The sequence below is a fragment of the Oncorhynchus keta genome, chromosome 4, assembly GCF_023373465.1.
Source record: "Oncorhynchus keta strain PuntledgeMale-10-30-2019 chromosome 4, Oket_V2, whole genome shotgun sequence".
Lineage (NCBI taxonomy): Eukaryota > Metazoa > Chordata > Actinopteri > Salmoniformes > Salmonidae > Oncorhynchus > Oncorhynchus keta.
This window is the reverse complement of record NC_068424.1, coordinates 54,630,674-54,652,904: the sequence shown is the minus strand read 5'-3', so window position 1 is coordinate 54,652,904 and position 22,231 is coordinate 54,630,674. Positions and strand designations below refer to the sequence as shown.

The window sequence follows — 22,231 nt, the reverse complement described above, 5'->3', positions numbered from 1 at the left end:
CAGGGAATTATTTATGTATTTCTGGACAAATATTTAACCCCTTTTATAGGCACTAAATTACTTCCATACACATTGCATTCTGAAAGTATTCAGACCCCTTCACTTCTCCACATTTTGTTAAGTTACAGACTTATTCTAAAATGTATTAAATAAATGTTTTTCCTCGTCAATATACACACAATATCCAATAATAACAAAGCGAAAACCGTGAATTTGAATTTTTTTCAAATATATTAAAAACAAAAAAAAAACGTATTTACATAAGTATTCAGACCCTTTGCTATGAGACTAGAAATTAAGCTCAGGTGCATCCTGTTTCCATTGATCACCCTTGACATGTTTCTACAACTTCCACCTGTGGTAAATTCAATTGTTCTGACATGATTTGGAAAGGCACACACCTGTCTATATAAAGTCTCACAGTTAACAGTGGATGTCAGAACAAAAACCAAGCCATGAGGTCGAGGAAATTGTCCGTAGAGCTCCGAGACAGGATTGTATCGAGTCACAGATCTGGGGAAGGGTACCAAAACATTTCTGCTGCATTGAGGGTCCCCAAGAACACAGTGGCCTCCATCATTCTTAAGAATTTTGGAACCACCAAGACTCTTCCTAGAACTGGCTGCTCGGCCAAACTGTGGGGGAGAAGGGCCTTGGTCACCAAGAACCTGATGGTCACCCTGACAGAGCTCCAGAGTTCCTCTGTGGAGATGAGACAAACCTCCAGAAGGACAACCATCTCTGCAGCACTCCACCAATCAGGCATTTATGGTAGAGTGGTCAGATGATAGCCACTCGTCAAAAAGGCACATGAAAGGCACAACTCTTTGGCCTGAATGCCAAGCTTCACGTCTGGAGGAAACCTGGAACCATCCCCATGGTGAAGCATGGTGGTGGCAGCATAATGCTGTGGGGATGTTTTTCAGCGGCAGGGACTAGGTACATGACGCCCCTGGTCAAGCGTGTGGGAGTTTCAAATGGAGATCAGCCGTGTCAAGGCTGAAAACGAAGCCCTGAAGGTGAGGAAGAGACTTGCGGGACTTGCGATGCAGTGAACTTAACATCATGCCTGCAAAGTAGTTGTAACAGTGTGACCACCACCAGAGAAACTTGCAGCTCCCCACTGGGCAAGAACTGTCTCAATCAACGTTGTTTCCATGTCATTTCAACAAAAATATGAAATGTGATGATATTGAATCAATGTGGAAAACTGATTGGATTTGCAAAAAGTCATCAACATAAGGGAATTTCATCTTTTTTTCACCCAACTTTTAACCTAAATCCAATAACCTGGTGATATTTTTTGTTGACTTCACATTGAATTAACGTTAGTTGACAACTCCAAATGTAAATCGAAACTAGACAAAAAATGACGTCTGTGCTCAGTGGGTCACTTTCATGACAGAGGCTGTTCAATCAAAACGTACCTCGTACCTTGGGCCTCATGGCTACTCAAGGATGCACATGCACCAGTTTGGACGGGAGTCATCCCAATGAACCTCTAACCAATCTAGTCAAACTGATACTTTCCCCTCCTCATCTCCCTCCCTCCCTCCCTGTAGCTCAGGGGTTTCAAGGGAGCCTAGTGACAATGAACAGGTTATGGACTGCCCTCTCTTACCTCCAGCTGGATGAGAGTAAAGGAGCGTGGCATGTCATCATTAACAGAGAGGTGAGGTCATCAGGAGGGCAAGGACTGTTCCGATACCAGAATTAAAGCCTTTATGCAGAATACAGTTCCAGAGAGGTTGTGATGCAGTGTTAACTGTTGTGCTTCAGGCTGATGATGCTGAGCTCTATGAGAAGCCAACACCAGCTGAAGACTCTGCTGTGAATCATGTAGAGGAGCAGGTGAATCCAGAAGATCTGTGTAAAACACCCCTCAGGCCGTTCAGTATGTGTCAGTTGTCTCTCATTCTGTACTTGTTTGCTACTGAGAGAAGGGAGTTGGCTATCCCCCCCTGTCCAAATCAAATCAAATGTATTCATCAAATGCGCTGAATACAAGTGTAGACTTTACCATGAACTTCTTACTTACGAGTCTTTTCCCAACAATGCAGTTAAAAGTAAGAACATTTATAAATAGATCAAAAGAAAATAGTAACACAATAAAATAACTATAACGAGGCTATATACAGGCTATATACAAGGAGTACCGGTACAGAGTCAGTGTACTGGGGTATGAGGTAGTTGGTGTGGTTGATTGAGGTAATATGTACATGTAGATGTGGTTAGGTGATTGATTGAAGTACTATGTACATGTAGGTAGAAATTGACACGGACATGATGTGGATGTAGAGGGGGGTTGAAGAGCTGGGCCAGAGGAGAGGCAGGTGTCTGGATTGGGTTGGGATGGGGCATCTCTGTTCTGGCTGGGAAAACATTCCAGTCACACAGCACACACACACAGAAAGAAAGAAAGAGCCAGATCGGGCATGCTCATAAAGGACCTTGTCTCATACACTGTTGATTTGTTGTTAGAATGTTGCAGTTTTTGTATTATTATTTAAAATGTATAACGTCAGGAAGAACCAGTTGAGTGGTTAATGTTTACTCAGTTTATCTTACACCTGCAGAGCTACTCAGTTGAGTGAGTGTGCCAGTCCTGGTCTGACAACCTTAGGAAGTGCTGCCTTGACAATGGCATTTTTTTCCAGTCACAACCGGATTCCCAACAGATATATATATATATATATATATATATATATATATATATATATATATATATATATATATATATATATATATATATATATGGGAGGATTTCCCCCCCTTTCTCGAGCTCATGTCACAATTCATGTGATCAGCATTTATCAGTGACCTTGACACACAAATGCTGCACAACACGTGAGCAAGGTTTAATTTGTATTTGGAGACAATTCCGTTCACAGTTTTGGGTTTGGGAAGTTAAAATGATAGAAATCTGTTAGCAGTGTTTGGAATATGCCATTGTTATCAAAAATGTATGTATATTGTATCTAATTAAAAAGTAGCTTAAATATAACATTCTTATCCTTACAAATGGACAGTGTGAACATTAAATGTTGTGTGTGTGTAAACTTAAGGGTAGGTTGTCACAATCCATTGTGACAGATAATGAACTTTCTGGCTGTCCTATAAAGCTTGACTTTAGTGTATTGAGACTGTTGTTCTATTTCAGTCCACTGGAGGGCGCTCAAACACAATTACCCACCCTACACGTGTGTGTGCGTGTGTGTGCTTGTGCGTGCCTGTGTTTGTGTGTCTGTGTGTCTGTGTCTGTCTGTTATGACTGGTCTGCAAACTAGTTCAAATATCTTAAATCACCAAATATATTATGTTCCACTGTAAGATTTGATTTTTCACTGAACAGGGACAGCCAATACAACAACCCATTACCTAACTACCACACCTGCCCACAGACAGTGTGTGTGTGTGTGTGTGTGTGTGTGTGTGTGTGTGTGTGTGTGTGTGTGTGTGTGTGTGTGTGTGTGTGTGTGTGTGTGTGTGTGTGTGTGTGTGTGTGTGTGTGTGTGTGTGTGTGTGTGTGTGTGTGTGCTATGACTGGTCTGCAAACTAGTTCAAAGATCTTAAATCACCAAATATATTATGTTCCACTGTAGATTTTATTTTTCACTGAACAGGGACAGCCCATACAACAGCCCATTACCTAACTACCACACCTGCCTACAGACATTGATTGTGAAACAGGCTGATGTGGACGCCCAGTCTCTGCTGTAGAATAGTCTCCACGGTGTCCAGGGGCATCCGCCTCACATCATACCCCCGAACCGAGGCCTTCGCCTGGGGGTCCACCGGCACAATCTCTCCACCACTATGGCGGTCATTCCGGCCCACAGCAGCATATGATGGGAAGTAGGGTCTCTGTGAGGCGGGGAGACTAGAGTTGTAGGAGGGGCAGCAGTAGGCAGACCACATGTACTCTGGCACCGCTACCCGGTTGGCCATCCAGCGCTCAGAGAGGTATGACAGCGCCCCTGTTACCACATACGCCGGCCCAATGCAGTAGTTACCCATCCGGGCCCTCACCTCAGCCTCCAGCTGAGCCCAGGGGCCAGAGTTTGAGGCTGCCCGCTGAGGGACCACGTTGGTGAGGGTAAAAGTGGCCCGGCGGTCGTCTGGGGCCTGGTGGTGCAGGCTGGGATTGAGGTGACCCTTGGTGTATGAAGAGTTGATGTAGTCCTGGAGCACCGCCTGGCTCTCCACCACATTCTGGTCCACTGGGCCACTCCGCGGGAAACTATGCATCTCTGGACTGGCACCGGAGAACGCCAACTTAGATCACAGAGAGAGAGAGTGAACACTGAGACTATAACCGACACAGAGAGAAAGTTAGTTCAACTTACACTACCGTTCAAAAGTTTGGAGTCACTTAGAAATGTTCTTGTTTTTTAAAGAAAAGCATATTTTTTGTCTATTAAAATAACATCAAATTTATCAGAAAAACAGTGTGGACATTGTTAATGTTGTAAATGACTATTGTAGCTGAAAAAGGCTGATTTTTAATGGAATATCTACATAGGCGTACAGAGGCCCATTATCAGCAACCATCACTCCTGTGTTCCAATGGCACGTTGTGTAAGCAAATCCAAGTTGATAAGTTGTGTAAGCGAATCCAACCCACAAAACATCAGTCTCGATGTCAACAGTGGAAGAGGCGACTCCAGGATGCTTACCTGCTAGGCAGAGCTCCTCTGTCCAGTGTCTGTGTTATTTTGCCCATGTTAATCTTCTATTTTTATTGGCCAGTCTGAGATATGGATTTTTCTTTGCAACTCTGCCTAGAAGACCAGCATCCTGGAGTCGCCTCTTCACTGTTGACATTGAGACTGGTGTTTTGTGGGTACTATTTAATGAAGCTGCCAGTTGAGGACTTGTGAGGCATCTGTTTCTCAAACTAGACACTCTAATGTACTTGTCCTCTTGCTCAGTTGTGCACTGGGGCCTCCCACTCCTCTTTCTATTCTGGTTAGAGACAATTTGCGCTGTTCTGTGAAGGGAGTAGTACACAGCGTTGTAACAGATCTTCAGTTTCTTGGCAATTTCTCGCATGGAATGGTCTTCATTTCTCCGAACAAGAATAGACTGACAAGTTTCAGAAGAAAGGTCTTTGTTTCTGGCCATTTTGAGCCTGTAATCGAACCCACAAATGCTGATCCTCCAAATACTCAACAAGTCTAAAGAGGGCCAGTTTTATTGCTTCTTTAATCAGAACAACAGTTTTCAGCTGTGCTAACATAATTGCAAAAGGGATTTCTAATGATCAATTAGCCTTTTAAAATGACCGACTTGGATTAGCTACACAACATGCCATTGGAACACAGGAGTGATGGTTGCTGATAATGGGCCTCGGTAGTGTGCACTGTAGTGTAGTTTACACATGTTTCCCCCCATCTTTTTACAGTGCTTATTACAGTGCCTATTATATTGTAATAACCAATTCTACCACGGGTATTTACTCTGAGATGTTGGGTACAAGAAAATAAAAACATAAACAGAGCTTCCAAGCTTCAATTATGATCCAGTCTTTTTGTTCCTGGAAATCACAATTTAACAGAATATTTCCCAGATGACATAACTATTTCTTTGTTTTAATTGCTTTGTTTGAGAGAAGTCACGCTGCTTAACCACTTTTCTAAGGACTCCTAGCTTCACACAAACCCACATCCACACCTATACACACACACACATGCACACCATAAATAGTACTTTTTCTTGAATTGAGTGGAATAAAATGGAATAGACCCTGAATTTAATGCACAGTTACACACAGAGACATACTCCTCACCTGTGGTTCATACATCCACTTGCTCCTGGGCCGTTTGCCTCCTCCAGGGGTAAGTATGTAGGCAGAGTAGAGGGTGGCACGGCGCTGGCGCTGGTACAGGCTGGCAAAGTGGTACTGGTTCCTGTAGCGCTGGCAGATGGGCTGGTACCCCTCTCCCCCCATGCCTTTTGGGGGAGTCTCCATGTAGAAGAAACGGAGGCAAGGGGTGAAGTCACCCACCTCCCCCCAGACCAGACCTCCAAGACTGGCGAGAAGCATGAGCAGAGCCCCCCTACACGAGACAGACATCCTCCTGCTGAGCACTGGACTGTGTGTGTTATAGAGAAATGCCTGTGTATCTATCAGCCGAAACTAGTCACTGTCCAATATAGTTTAGCTCAGTCCACTCCTGCCCAACTCAGTTCAGTTCAATTCTCTACAGAGAGCCCTATTCTTCTGTTCACTGTCTGTTGAGGCACCTGTGTAATCGATGGAGAGTGGTCTTCTATCAACCTAGCTTCCAAGGTATTTTATACCCAGTGAGTAGAAACTTAGAGGGTGACACATCCATCTGACACCTCTCCTCCCCTTCTGTTTCCTTGAGATGCGACTGAACTTCCCCGTGCTGACCATCGTGTCTTCTGGGAAATACACAGCCCTTCTGGGACACACATGGTCACTACATGATAGAGGTTATCATAGGAACAGAAATTGAAAGAGCATCTGCATTAAATCTACACACTGGTCACTGAAACTGAGCTGAGTGAAACTAGAGTTACTGGCACCCAAAATGTGACAGAGAGCAGGTTTCATTTGAAGATCCATAGGTATTTCCCCATTCCCCCTTGGTGGAATGGAAAGCTGCTGACATCCTACTGATGGATATAGGTTAAGGTTCAAGTGTGTTTATGCTTTATCAGTTTCCCTTCTCCTTCCTCATAAAGTCAGAGTGCTGACTCATTTACCAGCCTCAGCTTTTCAAGGCAGTGTTCTGGAACGTTTCCAACCCTCAAGACAACACCTAGGTCACAGCCTAGTCACAGACTCCTCTGACACTCTCCGGGATGAAAGTAAGCTACTACAGCCTACCAGCCTACTGCCAAAATAAATATTGGGGGAACGCCGTAATGGTAAAACGTGAGCCTATTACAATTACCACAAAATCCCGAAAAAAATACATACATGTTATTAATCATGATTTATTTATTTTCAACAGTGGACGCGATTCAGGCTACGTGTAGGCCTAACAATCACAGATCTCATTACAATACACGTAGGTGTTTTGTAAGACATTTTTCTTTCCATTCATGGAATTGCAGTTGCACAGTGCATTGTTGGGGGTTAGATGCTGGAATTATTTTGTAAGTGGACGAATGTGCGCGGGTAGTCTACAGGTGATTGCTTAACAATCAGATGTTAACATGACTGGTTGTGTTTTTGCCACATTGGCATAGGCAGAGCGTCCATAAGGCTCGGTAGGACAAGATTTCCCTATAGTCAATTGAATTAAAACTGCCAAAATTATATAGCCTTATTAGCTTACTCCTGCCTATACACAAAACAAAATATTTTAAAATAGGCTACTATACCAGAAAGCATGATTTGGCCACAGAGGATCATTATATTCTTTAATAAAAAATAAAAATGCTGCAGAATGTATTAAAATGGCATAGCATACCGACGGAAGGGCTCGCAGTTTGGGCAACGCGGGAGGCAAATACCAAATTGCAGTTTGTTGAGCTGTGACTGTCAGTACAAATCAAAGAGACACAGACGGGCGTATCGCAATATTTAAGAATACAATTGAATACAAAAACCATTTGGAAAGTAAATTACTATTGCTGTAAAAAGAGTATCCTATTTTATTGGCACCAGTGGAAAACATCGGCCATATCCCCAGTGAGTGTGCATATTCACTGTCTTCATCATTGGGTCAGTGACACTTTAGTTTGTTTTTGGATGTCATTTTGTATTTCGCCTTGTCGGCAGAGTAGGCTACCGTATAAAGTTTGTAGTAGGCTATTAAAACATATTCTGCTAATGTCTCCATTCATGTAAAATGTTGCAGAATAGCATGGAATGTGTAGATAAAAGGCCAACAAGAAATATATCTGATAGGCCATAGCCTAGGTCTACTCTTCGCCCCTACGCATCGCAATGAATAGTATTTTTTGAGTGTTTGAGTTATATTAGCCTAAAATATGACTATCCAATCTAATCATCACATTAGGCATAGTAAACTATTTTACATAAGTATGCAAATGCGAGGATGCATGGAATGCTTTATTATAAGGGTGTTTTTTAATGGTGAAAATGAGCTTCCCCAAACTTCAAACCCACGAGCCGCGGGTGTTAAAAATGATTTGCATGTTAACGGCGATATGACTAATCTTTATTTTGCCCAGGCTACTAGGCCCAGAGATCATTTATTAAATTAATCGGGATTCTATATAAGTAATTCTATAAGATTACACTCCTAGGCTATAAAACACATGTGTGGGCGCACTTGGGGGTCCCATACCCGTAATAAATAATATCTACTTTCACCCCTGGGCACACCTACATTACAGTTACACTACATTTAGGCAACTCCTATAGCCCAGATGCTCCATTTCAACTATCCAGTCCCTTTTAGATTCATGAACGCTTGAGGAATTTATAGAAGTAGGAGCAAGGAGCCTACATGAAACTGGGCCAGAGAGAAACCTGGTTCAGTACGCGGCTAACCGCGGGATCTGTGGACTTGTAGACACACGTCTTCACACTCTTCCGTGAAATAGAGGAACTCAGACACTGTCAGGTCAGACAGACCACGCCCTCTCAAATACGGAAGAGTGAACTTTTCCGCTGCATCAACCAGCTACTTTGCTGAGCTCAACCCCCTGTCCCTTCAGTGAGCAGACGGCTCGGAATGGCTACTGATGCCAGCGCGCTTAAGGAGCTACATAGCGAGCTCAGCTGTCCGGTATGCCTCGACCTCTTCCGTGAGCCGGTGATCCTCGAGTGCGGACACCACTTCTGCCATGTATGCATTACGCAGTGCTGGGAGGCCAAGTCCGACGAGCACCCGACTTGCCCGCAGTGCCGGAAGACATGCCCTCAGAAGCTGCGCCCTAACTCGCTTCTGTGTAATGTCGTGGACAGCGTGAGGAGAGCCCGATCCATGGATTTGAAACCCGGGGACACGGAGCGCGCGCAGGAGGATACAGAAGAACGACAACGGGGGGCCAGTATGCCCAGCTCCGGTTTCAGTTTCACCGGTTCTTCTCAGCGCCACGAGCCAGACCTTTGCGAGGAGCACGAGGAGAAGCTGAAGCTATACTGTGAAGATGATCAGCTCGCGATCTGCCTGGTGTGCGGGATGTCCCGAGGCCACAAGACGCACAACGTCATCCCCATCAATGAGGCGTTCGAGAACTACAAGGTAACACTTTGGAACAATATTTAGTATTTATATATCTACCTATATAGGTGTTTTGCTATAGAAATACGGGTTAATAATACATCACTGTCACAGGGACCTGGCGCATTGGAATGCATCAGGTATGCTAAAACCTGCCCATAAATCTGAAACTGCAAAGTTGACAAAGTTACTATATTAAATCAGATATTTTTTAAAACAAGTTTGGACCCAAGCAAAGAGTGTTATTTAAACATTTTTTTGAAGACAATTGGATCTTTCACATGGTTAAGTGAAATTAGTTATTTTAATGGTCAATATCATGTTTTTCATGAAATTGGATGATATTTGAAGGAAAACAGATCAAAGTATGATGACCAACGTCTTAAAAGTTACTGTTGCTTCTACACTGATCAAGTTTGATCATGAAGTTACTGGTCCCCTCCCCATGTCAAACACTTGGATTCATTACGAAGGGGACAAGGTGACATCACCTTAACTCTCATTTTAATACACCAATGCTTTGTAACCAACATTGGAGAAGGCATGTTTGCAGAGGGGCGTGGTTTATATAGCTAGATAGCTACTCCACTGGTGCCAAAATGTGACTGTAGGGTGTCAGCAAATATAATTGAAAGTCTACCCTATTAATCTATGGCAAAGATACTTATAGGTTTCCCCTTTCATCTGTCTGGTGTTAGGTAGTTACTGGCTAGCTAGGTCTTCATCTGTCTGGTGTTAGGTAGTTTCTGGCTAGCTAGGTCTTCATCTGTCTGGTGTTAGGTAGTTACTGGCTAGCTAGGTCTTCATCTGTCTGGTGTTAGGTAGTTTCTGGCTAGCTAGGTCTTCATCTGTCTGGTCTTAGGTAGTTACTGGCTAGCTAGGTCTTCATCTGTCTGGTGTTAGGTAGTTACTGGCTAGCTAGGTCTTCATCTGTCTGGTGTTAGCTAGTTACTGGCTAGGTAGGTCTTCATCTCTCTGGTGTTAGCTAGTTACTGGCTAGCAAGGTCTTCATCTGTCTGGTGTTAGGTAGTTACTGGCTAGCAAGGTCTTCATCTGTCTGGTGTTAGGTAGTTACTGGCTAGCTAGGTCTTCATCTGTCTGGTGTTAGGTAGTTACTGGCTAGCTAGGTCTTCATCTCTCTGGTGTTAGGTAGTTACTGGCTAGCTAGGTCTTCATCTGTCTGGTGTTAGGTAGTTACTGGCTAGCTAGGTCTTCATCTCTCTGGTGTTAGGTAGTTACTGGCTAGCTAGGTCTTCATCTGTCTGGTGTTAGGTAGTTACTGGCTAGCTAGGTCTTCATCTGTCTGGTGTTAGGTAGTTACTGGCTAGCTAGGTCTTCATCTGTCTGGTGTTAGGTAGTTACTGGCTAGCAAGGTCTTCATCTGTCTGGTGTTAGGTAGTTACTGGCTAGCAAGGTCTTGAGCAAAAGGGGGGTGGCTCATTCAAAACTTTTACGCAGTTGTCATGTCAACACATCCGTCAGTGCTGCTGTGAACCGCATCACAAGAGATGCCAAAGGGAGATGTATAAAACTTTTATATGTCATGTCAACACATATAGTGCTGCTGTGAACCGCATCACAAGAGATGCCAAATGGGAGATGTATAAAAATATATATATATATATATATATATATATATATATACACACACACACACACACACACACACACACACACACACACACACACACACACACACACACACACACACACACACACACACACACACACACACACCAGTCAAAAGTTTGGACACACCTACTCATTCAAGTGATTTTCTTTATTTTTACTATTTTCTACATTGTAGAATAAAAGTGTAGAGATCAACACTATCAAATAACACATATGGAATCATGTAGTAACCAAAAAAGTGTTAAACAAATCTAAATATATTTGAGATTTTTCAAAGTAGCCATCCTTTGCCTTGCTGACAGCTTTCACACTTTTTGACTGGTACTGGTTTTAATTGATGCAATTTTAATGTTGTTTGAGTTGCTTTGTGTATCACCAAATTTGCTTGAGATGATTTTACTGCAACACTGCTCACTGCATCCAAGTTGCTTGACAAAGGCATTTCAAAGAGCTGTCAGTCAAGGCGACCTTATGAATTTAAGATCCCCGCCCACTCATCTTGTCTTTTCAAATTTCCTGGTAGTTGGCCATGAGAGAAAAAATACTTTTCAGGATGACTGTTCAGGACCTTTTAAAATCAGCCACTCAGGTCAGTGTGAGTTTATACTCGGAGAGGAATTCAGCATGCCGGTGTCAGGGCTTAGTTCCCAGACATATTAAACCTGTTTTATTTGCCGTGGATGTTTGGTGACATACCTGTCACTGTTTCTACAAATCTTTCCCATCTAAATTGTAACTTTCTTTGGGTTCATTTGGGTAACTTGTTGAAATGGGTCCAGTTAGTTGTAAATGGATCATATGAGTTACATTAAGCTTGTTGTCAGAGAGACTACAGAGGATCCAAAACAGTACATTTTATTATTGACAAGAGAGTTAGGCCTAATTCAATCTCTGTATAACGGAAACACACCCTGTTTTATGAGTCCTATTCTCTTAACTTCACTATGTCTCTCTGTGTGTGTGTGTGTGTGTGTGTGTGTGTGTGTGTGTCTTCTGCAGGACAAGCTGTCCATAGCCCTGGAGAGAGTACAGCTCCAGACAGGACAGGCTTCTCTCTATCAGGTCCAGACCAACAACAAGATCATGCTCATCAAGGTATACTGACTGCATGTGTGTGCGCCAGCGAGGGTATTCTGGTTTGCGGTTCCCCTAGTCCGAACCAGAATTTCTGTTGACCATGCAACATTCTCCTGCCTTGTCTCACCCAAGCACATGCAAATTAGTTTAATTATAAAGGCTCTATCAATATGATTATTTTGACAGGTGTCACATCAAATATTGGACTGTTGGGAATGTCTCATGCACAATGGTACTCTGAGATTATGATACAGATTATGGGATTAGTGTTCATCCATTCTTCTTCTCAGAAACATTGCAGACACACACACATATTCTCACACACCTAATGTAAGCACACACCATGAGAGTGGCATAAAATACTGGCCTTAGTTAGCACTTAGCAGTGATAAGGTCAATGCTAGACTTTAGAATGGGCCCGGAACTCCCCCTCTGTATTCTAACACAGACTTAATAATATAATATATGCCATTTAGCAGACGCTTTTATCCAAAGCGACTTACAGTCATGTGTGCATACATTCTACGTATGGGTGGTCCCGGGGATCGAACCCACTACCCTGGCGTTACAAGCGCCATGCTCTACCAACTGAGCTACAGAAGGACCAACCTCACAAGGTAACGTTTATAAGAGTGTTGTACGTGTGTCTGAGGCAGATATGGAATGTGCAGGATGTCAGGGGAGCGGTAGAGTCCTGCCTTTAAGATGAACCGAGCGCAGTCATGTGGTCCCCATTAACGAGGAATGCCCTGTATGTCTATGTGTCTGTTTGTCTGTCACACGCTGACAAACTTACTCTCCGTCATTCACTCTGTCTTTCACTTCCCTCTGTCTCTCTGTCTCTCTGTAGGGCTCAGGAAGTGAGTAAGGATGTAGGTCAACAATCTAGCCATAAAATGTGTGTGTGTGTGTGTGTGTGTGTGTGTGTGTGTGTGTGTGTGTGTGTGTGTGTGTGTGTGTGTGTGTGTGTGTGTGTGTGTGTGTGTGTGTGTGTGTGTGTGTGTGTGTGTGTGTGTGTGTTTTTGTAGTGGAGGTGGTTAGCTGTTCTTGTGATGTATGACCTTTTCTTTGGATTATTTTTCAGTAAACTGACTGAGATTTTAACGGAACACTGCGTTTCTCTCTTCCTTACATGATCAGTTATTGAAATGTTGCCACATGTGTCTGTTTTGTGCTTCATGTTGTCTTTGTTGTGTATTGTTCTATATCATTCCTGTCTCCGCCTCTGGAAAGCCCGTCATCGTAAATAGGAATTGGTTCTTAAAACCTCTCCAGGGTACGTGGGACGGTAGCGTCCCACCTGGCCAACATCCAGTGAAATTGCAGAGCGCGAAATTCAAACTACAGAATTGTACAAATTTAACGTTCTTGAAAATACACATGCAATATGTCAAATTAAAGCTTGACTTCTTGTTAATCCAGCCACGGTGTCAGGTTTCAAAAAGGCTTTACTGGGCACAGGTACAACCCTAAATCCGTAAACACGGGCACCCTCATAGATATCATCCTGACCAACCTGCCCTCTAAATACACCTCTGCAGTCCTCAACCAGGATCTCAGCGATCACTGCCTCATTGCCTGCGTCCGTAATTGGTCCGCGACCACCCCTCATCACTGTCAAACACTTCAGCAAGCAGGCCTTTCTAATCGACCTGGCCCGGGTATCCTGGAAGGATATTGACCTCATTCCGTCAGTAGAGGATCCCTGGTTATTCTTTAAAAGTGCCTTCCTCACCATCTTAAATAAGCATGCCCCATTCAAAGAATTTAGAACTAAGAATAGATATAGCCCTTGGTTCACTCCAGACCTGACTGCCCATGACCAGCACAAAAACATCCTGTGGCCTACTGCATTAGCATCGAATGGCCCCCGCGATGTGCAACTTTTCAGGGAAGTTAGGAACCAATATACACAGGCAGTTAGGAAAGCAAAGGCTAGCTTTTTCAAACAGAAATGTTCATCCTGTAGAACAAACACCAGAATGTTCTGGGACACTGTACAGTCCATGGAGAATAAGAGCAGCTCCTCCCAGCTGCCCACTACATTGAGGCCAGTAAACACTGTCACCACCGGTTAAATCCACTATAATTGAGAATTTCAATAAGCATTTTTCTATGGCTGGCCTTGCTTTCCTGGCTACCCCTACCCCTGTCAACAGCTCTGCACCCCTCACAACAACTTTCCCAAGCCTCCACCATTTCTCCTTCACCCAAATCCAGTTAGCTGATGTTCTGATATCTGGACAACTACAAATCAGCTGGGCTAGACAATCTGGAGCCTCTCTTTCTAAAATTATCTGCTGCAATTGTTGCAACCCCTATTAATAGCCTGTTCAACCTCTCTTTCTTATTGTCTGAGATTCCTAAAGATTGGAAAGCTGCCGCAGTCATCCCCCTCTTCAAAGGGGGAAATACTCTAGACCCAAACTGTTACAGACCTAAATCCATCCTACCTTGTCTTTCTAAAGTCTTTGAAAGACAAGTTAACAAACAGATCACCGACGATTTCGAATCTCACCGTACCTTCTCCGCTATGCAATCTGGTTTCCAAGCTGGTCATGGGTGCACCTCAGCCACACTCCAGGTCCTGAACGATATCATAACCTCCATCGATAAAAGACAATACTATGTAGCAGTCTTCATCGACCTGGCCAAGGCTTTTGACTCTGTCAAAACTCAACAGCTTTGGTTTCTCAAATGACTGCCTCGCCTGGTTCACTAACTACTTCTCAGATAGAGTTCAGTGTGTCAAATCGGAAGGCCCAGACCTCTGGCAGTCTCTATGGGGGTGCCTGAGGGTTCAATTCTTGGGCAGACTCTTTTCTCTGTATATATCAATGATGTCACTCTTGCTGCTGGTGAGTCTCTGATCCACCTCTACGCAGACGACACCATTCTGTATACTTCTGGCCCTTCTTTGGACACTGTGTTAACAAACCTCCAGACGAGCTTCAATGCCTTACAACTCTCCTTCCATGGCCTCCAACTGCTCTTAAATGCAAGTAAAACTAAATGCATGCTTCAACCAATCGCTGCCCGCATCTGCCCGCCCGTCTAGCATCACTACTCTGGACGGTTTTGACTTAGAATATGTGGACAACTACAAATACCTAGGTGTCTGGTTAGACTGTAAACCCTTGACTTCGGCGATGTCGTTTACAAAATAGCCTCCAACACTCTACTCAGCAAATTGGATGCAGTCTATCACAGTGCAATCCGTTTTGTCACCAAAGCCCCGTATACTACCCACCACTGCGACCTGTATGCTCTCGTTGGCTGGCCCTCGCTTCATATTCATCACCAGACCCACTGGCTCCAGGTCATCTATAAGTCTTTGCTAGGTAAAGCCCCGCCTTATCTCAGCTCACTGGTCACCATAGCAGCACCCACCCGTAGCACACGCTCCAGCAGGTATGACCAGGTTCACTGGTCATCCCAAAGCCAACTCCTCTTTGGCCGCCTTTCCTTCCAGTTCTCTGCTGCCAATGACTGGAACGAATTACAAAAATCACTGAAGCTGGAGTCTTATATCTCCCTCACTAGCTTTAAGCATCAGCTGTCAGAGCAGATCATTGTACCTGTACATAGTCCATCTGTAAATAGCCCACCCAACTACCTCATTTCCATACTGTTATTTATTTTTTGCTCCTTTGCACCCCAGTATCTCTGCTTGCACATTCATCTTCTGCACATCTATCACTCCAGTGTTTAATATCTAAATTGTAATTATTTCGCCACTATGGCCTATTTATTGCCTTACCTCCCTAATCCTATTACATTTGCACACACTGTACATAGACTTTTCTGTTGTGTTATTGACTGTACGTTTGTTTATCCCATGTCTAATTCTGTGTTGTTTGTGTCGCACTGCTTTGCTCTGTCTTGGCCAGGCCGCAGTTGTAAATGAGAACTTGTTCTCAACTGACCTACCTGGATAAATAAAGGTGATTTTTTTTTTTTAAATAACGGTCTCTTAGATGTATTCCATACCCAGTCTGTAACACCAATATCTTTCTCTGTTTCTCCCCACATCAGGAGCGAGCTGGGGACATAGAGGTGCAGGTGAGTGCAGAGTTTGGACGTCTGAGGGAGTTCCTTCTCCAGGAGGAGGAGAGAGTGAAGGAGAGACTGCAGAGGGAGAAGGAAAAGAGGCTCAACCAATTGGATGAGGCCCTCAAACGCACCACAGAGCAAATCAGCCAATTAGAGCAAACCGCCGACCAGCTTCACATCAAACTCCGAGAGGAGGAGAACCCGGCACAACTCAGGGTGAGAGGAGAGAAAGGAAGAGGAAAGGAGAGGGGGGAAGGAGATGGGAGGAAATATGGATTTTAGAGGAGGGAGGGAAAGGGGTTAAGGGTGGTGGTGGAAAAGAACCAGAGGGACTGTGGGAAAGGGAAAGAGGAGGGTAGAAGGTTTCTGAGTAGGAGAAGAAGAGCGTGTGCGTGTCTCGGCATGGCCACATACATATCTCTGTTTTTCTTTCTTACAGGGAATCAAAGATTTTATTGGAGGGTAAGTTATTAAATCCATGGTTGTTATTTGATGCTACAGCTCATAGAGCTCTGTAACATCCACATGACTCCACATGATTGAATTAAGTCTAAAAAAGGTAACCCAATGTTCCACAGTGTTTCATTCATCTTTATTTGTTCTATAAGGGTACTTTGTAAATTTGATAAAGACTCAGAAACAGGCCTTTCTAGGTAAATGAAACTCTGTCTCTCTCTTTCTTTCTCTCTATCTCTCTATCTCTCTCTCTCTCTCTCCGTCTCTCAGGACAGAGAGTGTGTTTGAGTGCCCCCCAGAGGTGAGTGTGGATCTGCAGGAGGGAGAGTTCCTGGGACCACTGCAATACCGCACCTGGAGGAGGATGAACTCTGGGCTTCAGCCAGGTATAACCACAGCCATATAGAGTTAGACAACACACACCTTACCCAAACCTGACCACATTGTAGACCACACCTGAATCCATTGGTCCACAGCTCTCACATATGTGACCACATTTCACCACCGGGTCCACCTGATTGCATTCTATCAAACCTGACTGCACTTAACAGTATCCAACCACACCTATGAGCTGGCCGCATACACCAGGATTAACACTCGACCTCACACCCAGTAACTCACACCCAATAATTTGAATGCCTCTGTCTCTCCCTAGGTGTGACAGCAGTGACTCTGGATCCAGACACAGCTTACCCCAGGCTGTGGGTGTCCCCGTGCTGCACCCAAGTCAGTGTGGGGGACATCCAGCCCAACCTGCCCAACAACCCTGAGCGCTTCACCCGCTACAACATCGTCCTGGGCAGCCAGGCCTTCACTTCAGGGCAACACTACTGGGTGGTTGAGGTGGGCACGAAGACAGCCTGGGGGCTGGGGGTGGCGACCGCTTCGGTCAACAGGAAGGACGAGATCAGCCTGTGTCCGGACGATGGCTTCTGGACCCTGGTGATGAGAGACGGGCGGGACGGGAGTGAGTACGAGGCCTGCACAAACCACGAGGAGAGCCTGCTGCACCCCCCTCGCCACCCCAGGAGGGTAGGGGTGTACCTGGACTACAGGAGGGGTGTTGTGGCGTTTTACGACGCAGGAGATATGAGTCACCTATTCACATTCTCCGACACCACATTCACAGAGCCGGTGTTCCCCTACTTCAACCCCTGGCCAATCATCAACGGGAGAAACCGGGAACCTCTTATTATTGTTAGCCCAGACCCGGAGGTGTGATAGAACTGTTAAGAATTGTTATGAATTGTCTGAGAAATAGCCGAGAACTGTTAACAAATGTCAGAGAACACTGAAAACCAAATACAAGAAAGTCGAACAAGGTTAGAAAAGCTGTGAGAAACAGCATCATACTCATAATGTACTAACAATGTTCACTGTTTTGTCATTTATGTTACCATGGATAATGTTTTGTGTTTGAAGAGAGCACATTTTAATAAAATAGTATATACTGTACATGTGAAAAGGTATTCTACTCATGTACTAACTGACTCCAATAGCAACATAATGAAAGCTGTGTGTGTGTGTGTGTGGATAACCTTCAGGGTAGGTTGTCATAATCCATTGTGACAGATAATGAACTGTCTGGCTGTTCTTTGTGACTTTGTGTGTGAGACTGTGTTCTATTTCAGTCCACTGGAGGGTGTGTGTGTGTGTGTGTGTGTGTGTGTGTGTGTGTGGATAACCTTCAGGGTAGGTTGTCATAATCCATTGTGACAGATAATGAACTGTCTGGCTGTTCTTTAGAGCTTGACTTTAGTGTATTGAGACTGTTGTTCTATTTCAGTCCACTGGAGGGTGCTCAAACACAATACCCACCCTGTGTGTGTGTGTGTGTGTGTGTGTGTGTGTGTGTGTGTGTGTGGATAACCTTCGGGGTAGGTTGTCATAATCCATTGTGAAAGATAATGAATGAACTGTCTGGCTGTTCTTTAGAGCTTGACTTTAGTGTATTGAGACTGTAGTTCTATTTCAGTCCACTGGAGGGCGCTCAGACACAATACCCACCCTATACGTGTGTGTGTGTTTGTGTGTGTTTGGGGGTAGGGTTAGAGAAAGGAATGATGCAGTAGCGTAAAGGACCTGGGGGAAACGTTGGCTGACTGTAGAATAAAAAGGTGCTGTGCTACATCCACAATGTGGTCGTTCTACAGATAGATCACACTGTTAGGTTTTAATTTTCAGAGTACAAACTCAACGGACACCATGAAAGGTTAAACCAGGTGTATTCTTAGAGGGTCAATACAGCTGCATTAGACAAAAACATGGTTTCACCTGTGGTAGTATACAGACCCCACTTTGGGTGGAGTCTCCTCCTTATCACTAAACATTGCATCGTTATTGCTAGGCAAGAAGCTGAGTGATATGGGCCTTAAACGATTCCTCCCCTTATCAGTACTGCTACATGTGATAGGTTTTCCCTGCACTCATCCCCTCCCAAGCTTACTTATTGCACCCCTCATGTCTCTATTATACCTAATGATTAATAATATGCCTAATGATAAATAATATATCTAATGATTAATAATATAGAAAGCTCAGAAACCAAATCTATCAACACACATGTCATATGTCTGGCCTGTTGTTTGGGAACATGCAGATAATGAACTGTGGCTGTTCTTTACCAGAGCTACCAGAGCTTGACTACGGTGTTTTCAGACGGTTGTTCTATTTCAGTCCAACACAACGGCCAGCCTACACGTCATTCACACACTGGTGGCAACAAAAGAGAACGAGCTTTCGATGATCAAGAGCTGCACTTCAGAAATCGCTGATTAAAATCCATGTGTCAACGTCGGGGATTTAACACCTAAAATATGGTTCATGTAGCCACACTACGCCATCTTCTTTATACACGAGGTGAGGTCCTCTGACTAATCTAAAATACACAGGTTCTTTGCATCAGGGAGTGGAGTGTATGCCCGGGATATACAAACATGCACGTTTCATTCACAATCCCAATTATTCAAGCAACTCAACGAAGGCTTCTCATGGACACCACCTTCAGCATCTTGCGCTCCGTACAATCACTGCTGACAAGCACAACCGGGTTCAATCAACCCCTGAGTTCCATCAGTACATAGGTTTTCAAACGTCTATCAATGTATTACATTTCAATCAATAGTCGTGTTATTTCTGGCCAACACACAAAATACATACCCAGGAAGGCATGCCATGGAAGAAGGGGAGCAGGTACCAGTGGTCACGGGCAACCTTGCCATGAACATACGGACAATCCATTGTCGCCACACCCATCCTCCCAAGGCACACCAACCTGCACATAGTAATAGGATCCCCGGAACAAATGAAACAGACAAACATGTATACCTTGAGCCATGCCCTTAATTGGAAATGAGACACCTGGCGCTGACAGAGGCTGCGTTCAACATTTCAACATGTTACACCTTGGCTGTGGCGCTAAATGATTAACCTACCGGACAGAAAGGGGTTCAGATTAGAGCAGAGGTTCAAGGTGGTGCTATAGTACTGAGAACACCACAGGGCCATGTGTCTTAAGTTTGTGTGTGTCTGTGTGTGAGAGTGTGCTGTGTGTGAGCGGGAACAGGTGCGGTATGCGCAGGAAGTGTGTGGTGTGTGTGGTGTTGTGTGTAGGATTATCACCGAGACATTGTTTCAACCTTCTATATCTGACACTTTCAACTTGATAAGCGAGAAGCTACCAGACTATACCACAATACAATATGAAAAAAATAAGAAAGCTGTTAAATACTAATCCCTTCTATATTTGGCCCTGGACATGTATATGCTTGTGTTTTACATCATGTATATATGTGGTATTAAAAGTCTATTGCAACATAAGACCACAGGCTATTGTATCCTCAGATGGGCACACAACTATTCTTAAAGTTGACTTAACGTGGACAGTCATTTGTTTTTACTTGTTAAGTATGTTAAGTCTACTTACAGTGCATTCAGGAAAGTATTCAGACCCCTTGACATTTTCCACATTTTGTTACATTGCAGCCTTATTCTAAAATGGATGACCTTATTTTGTTCCCTAATCAATCTACACACAATTCCTCAAAATGACAAAGCGAAAACAGGTTTTTAGACATTTTTGCAAATGTATTAAAAAATAAAAACTGAAATATCTTATTTACATAAGTATTCAGACCCTTTGAATATGAGACTCAAAATTTAGCTCAGGTGGATCCTGTTTCCATTGATTAACCTTGAGATGTTTCTGTGGTAAATTCAATTGAATGGACATGATTTGGAAAGGCACACAACTGTCTATATAAGGTCTCACATTTGACAGTGCATGTCAGAGAAAAAACCAAGCCATGAGTTCGAAGGAATTGTCCGTAGAATGATTGTGTTGAGGCACCAATTTGGGGAAGTTTTCCAAAACATTTCTGCAGCACTGAAGGTCCCCAAGAACACAGTGGCCTCCATCATTCTTAAATGGAAGAAGTTTGGAACCAACAAGATTTCTGCTAAAGCTGGCCGCCCTGCCAAACCAAGCAATCGGGGGAGAAGGGCCTTGCTCAGGGAGGTGACCAAGAACCCGATGGTCACTCTGACAGAGCTCCAGAGCTCCTCTGTGAAAATGGGAAAAACTTCCAGAAGGACAACCATCTCTGCAGCACTCCACCAATCAGGCCTTTATGGTAGAGTGGCCAGACAGAAGCCACTCTTCAGTAAAAGGCACATGACAGCCCGCTTGGAGTTTGCCAAAAGGCACTTAAACACTCTCAGACCATGAGAAACAAGAATATCTGGTATGATGAAACCAAGATTGAACTCTTTGGCCTGAATGTCAAGCGTCACGTTTGGAGGAAATCTGGCACCATCCCTACAGTGAAGCAATGTTTTTCAGCAACAGGGACTGGGAGACTAGTCAGGATCGAGGGAAAGATGAACGAAGAAAAGTACAGAGAAATACTTGATGAAAACCTGCTCCAGAGCGCTCAGGACCTCAGACTGGGGAAAAGGTTTACCTTCCAACAGGACAACGACCCTAAGAACACAGCCAAGACAATGCAGGAGTGTAATGTCTCTGAATGTCCGTGAGTGGCCCAGCCAGAGCCCCGATCGAACATCTCTGGAGAGACCTGAAAATAGCTGTGTATTGAAGCTTCCCATCCAACCTGACAGAGCTTGAGAGGATCTGCAGAGAAGAATGGGAGAAATTCCCCAAATACAGGTGTGCCAAGCTTGTAGCGTCATACCCAAGAAGACTCAAGCTTGTAATTGCTGCCAGAAGTGCTTCAACAAAGTACTGAGCAAAGGGTCTGAAAACTTGTGTAAATGTTATATATATTTTTTTTTATATACATTTGCAAAACAATTCTAAAAACCTGTTTTTGCTTTGTCATTAATGGGGTATTTTGTGTAGATTGATGTAGGATTTAAAAAATATATATATATTTCAGTAAGGCTGTAACGTAACTAAATGTGGACAAAATCAAGGTGTCTGAATACTTTCCAAATGCACTGTATCGCAAGACTGAATCGAGCCCATAGTAAGTTCATTGTCCATCCCTTCATTAACAAACAAATTAATGATGAAGGTTCTTCTAGTTCATCTGTCTATCTTATCTGTAATTAGATAGCATTACTCCAAGGCTAATCTACATCCAGTAACACAAGCCTTCCGTTTTACATTACTGTTTATCCATCCATCACCTCCCTCCCTCCTTCTCTCTCTCTCTCTGTTCAAGGAGAGATAACTCATCATAGGCATACAGGTAGATCTCTAGGAACAAGGAGAGGACTTGATTTATGATTGGACTTGTAAACAACCCTGGATTTCATTTCAGATACATTTCCCAGTGTTTCATAAACATCATTTAGTGCCTCACACCACTCCACCTGGGTCC

At 43.9% G+C, this 22,231-nt stretch overlaps 2 protein-coding genes across 2 annotated transcripts; one reads left to right on the top strand and one right to left on the bottom strand.

The window, feature by feature from the left end:
- Positions 1-3,596: 3,596 nt before the first annotated feature.
- Positions 3,597-8,209, bottom strand: LOC118378382 (endonuclease domain-containing 1 protein-like). The gene is made up of 2 exons (XM_035765363.2): positions 5,789-8,209; positions 3,597-4,275 (listed from the first exon to the last, which is right to left on the bottom strand). The coding sequence occupies exons 1-2, from the start codon at positions 6,074-6,076 to the stop codon at positions 3,667-3,669; spliced, it is 897 nt and encodes a 298-aa protein (XP_035621256.1). The 5' UTR covers positions 6,077-8,209; the 3' UTR covers positions 3,597-3,666.
- A 335-nt stretch (positions 8,210-8,544) lies between these two features.
- LOC118378373 (zinc-binding protein A33-like) lies at positions 8,545-17,843 on the top strand. Its single transcript, XM_035765351.2, has 6 exons — positions 8,545-9,191; positions 11,802-11,897; positions 15,915-16,148; positions 16,372-16,394; positions 16,659-16,774; positions 17,044-17,843. The coding sequence occupies exons 1-6, from the start codon at positions 8,679-8,681 to the stop codon at positions 17,607-17,609; spliced, it is 1,548 nt and encodes a 515-aa protein (XP_035621244.1). The 5' UTR covers positions 8,545-8,678; the 3' UTR covers positions 17,610-17,843.
- Positions 17,844-22,231: the final 4,388 nt, after the last annotated feature.

Excerpts from the sequence above, each read along its gene's own strand:
- LOC118378382 (XM_035765363.2), bottom strand. The coding sequence starts at position 6,076 with ATGTCTGTCTCGTGTAGGGGGGCTCTGCTCATGCTTCTCGCCAGTCTT. Across the intron at positions 4,276-5,788 it reads AGTGGATGTATGAACCACAG|TTGGCGTTCTCCGGTGCCAG; the intron begins GTGAGGAGTATG and ends CTGTGATCTAAG.
- LOC118378373 (XM_035765351.2), top strand. The coding sequence starts at position 8,679 with ATGGCTACTGATGCCAGCGCGCTTAAGGAGCTACATAGCGAGCTCAGC. Across the intron at positions 16,149-16,371 it reads AGAACCCGGCACAACTCAGG|GGAATCAAAGATTTTATTGG; the intron begins GTGAGAGGAGAG and ends TCTTTCTTACAG. Across the intron at positions 16,775-17,043 it reads GAACTCTGGGCTTCAGCCAG|GTGTGACAGCAGTGACTCTG; the intron begins GTATAACCACAG and ends GTCTCTCCCTAG.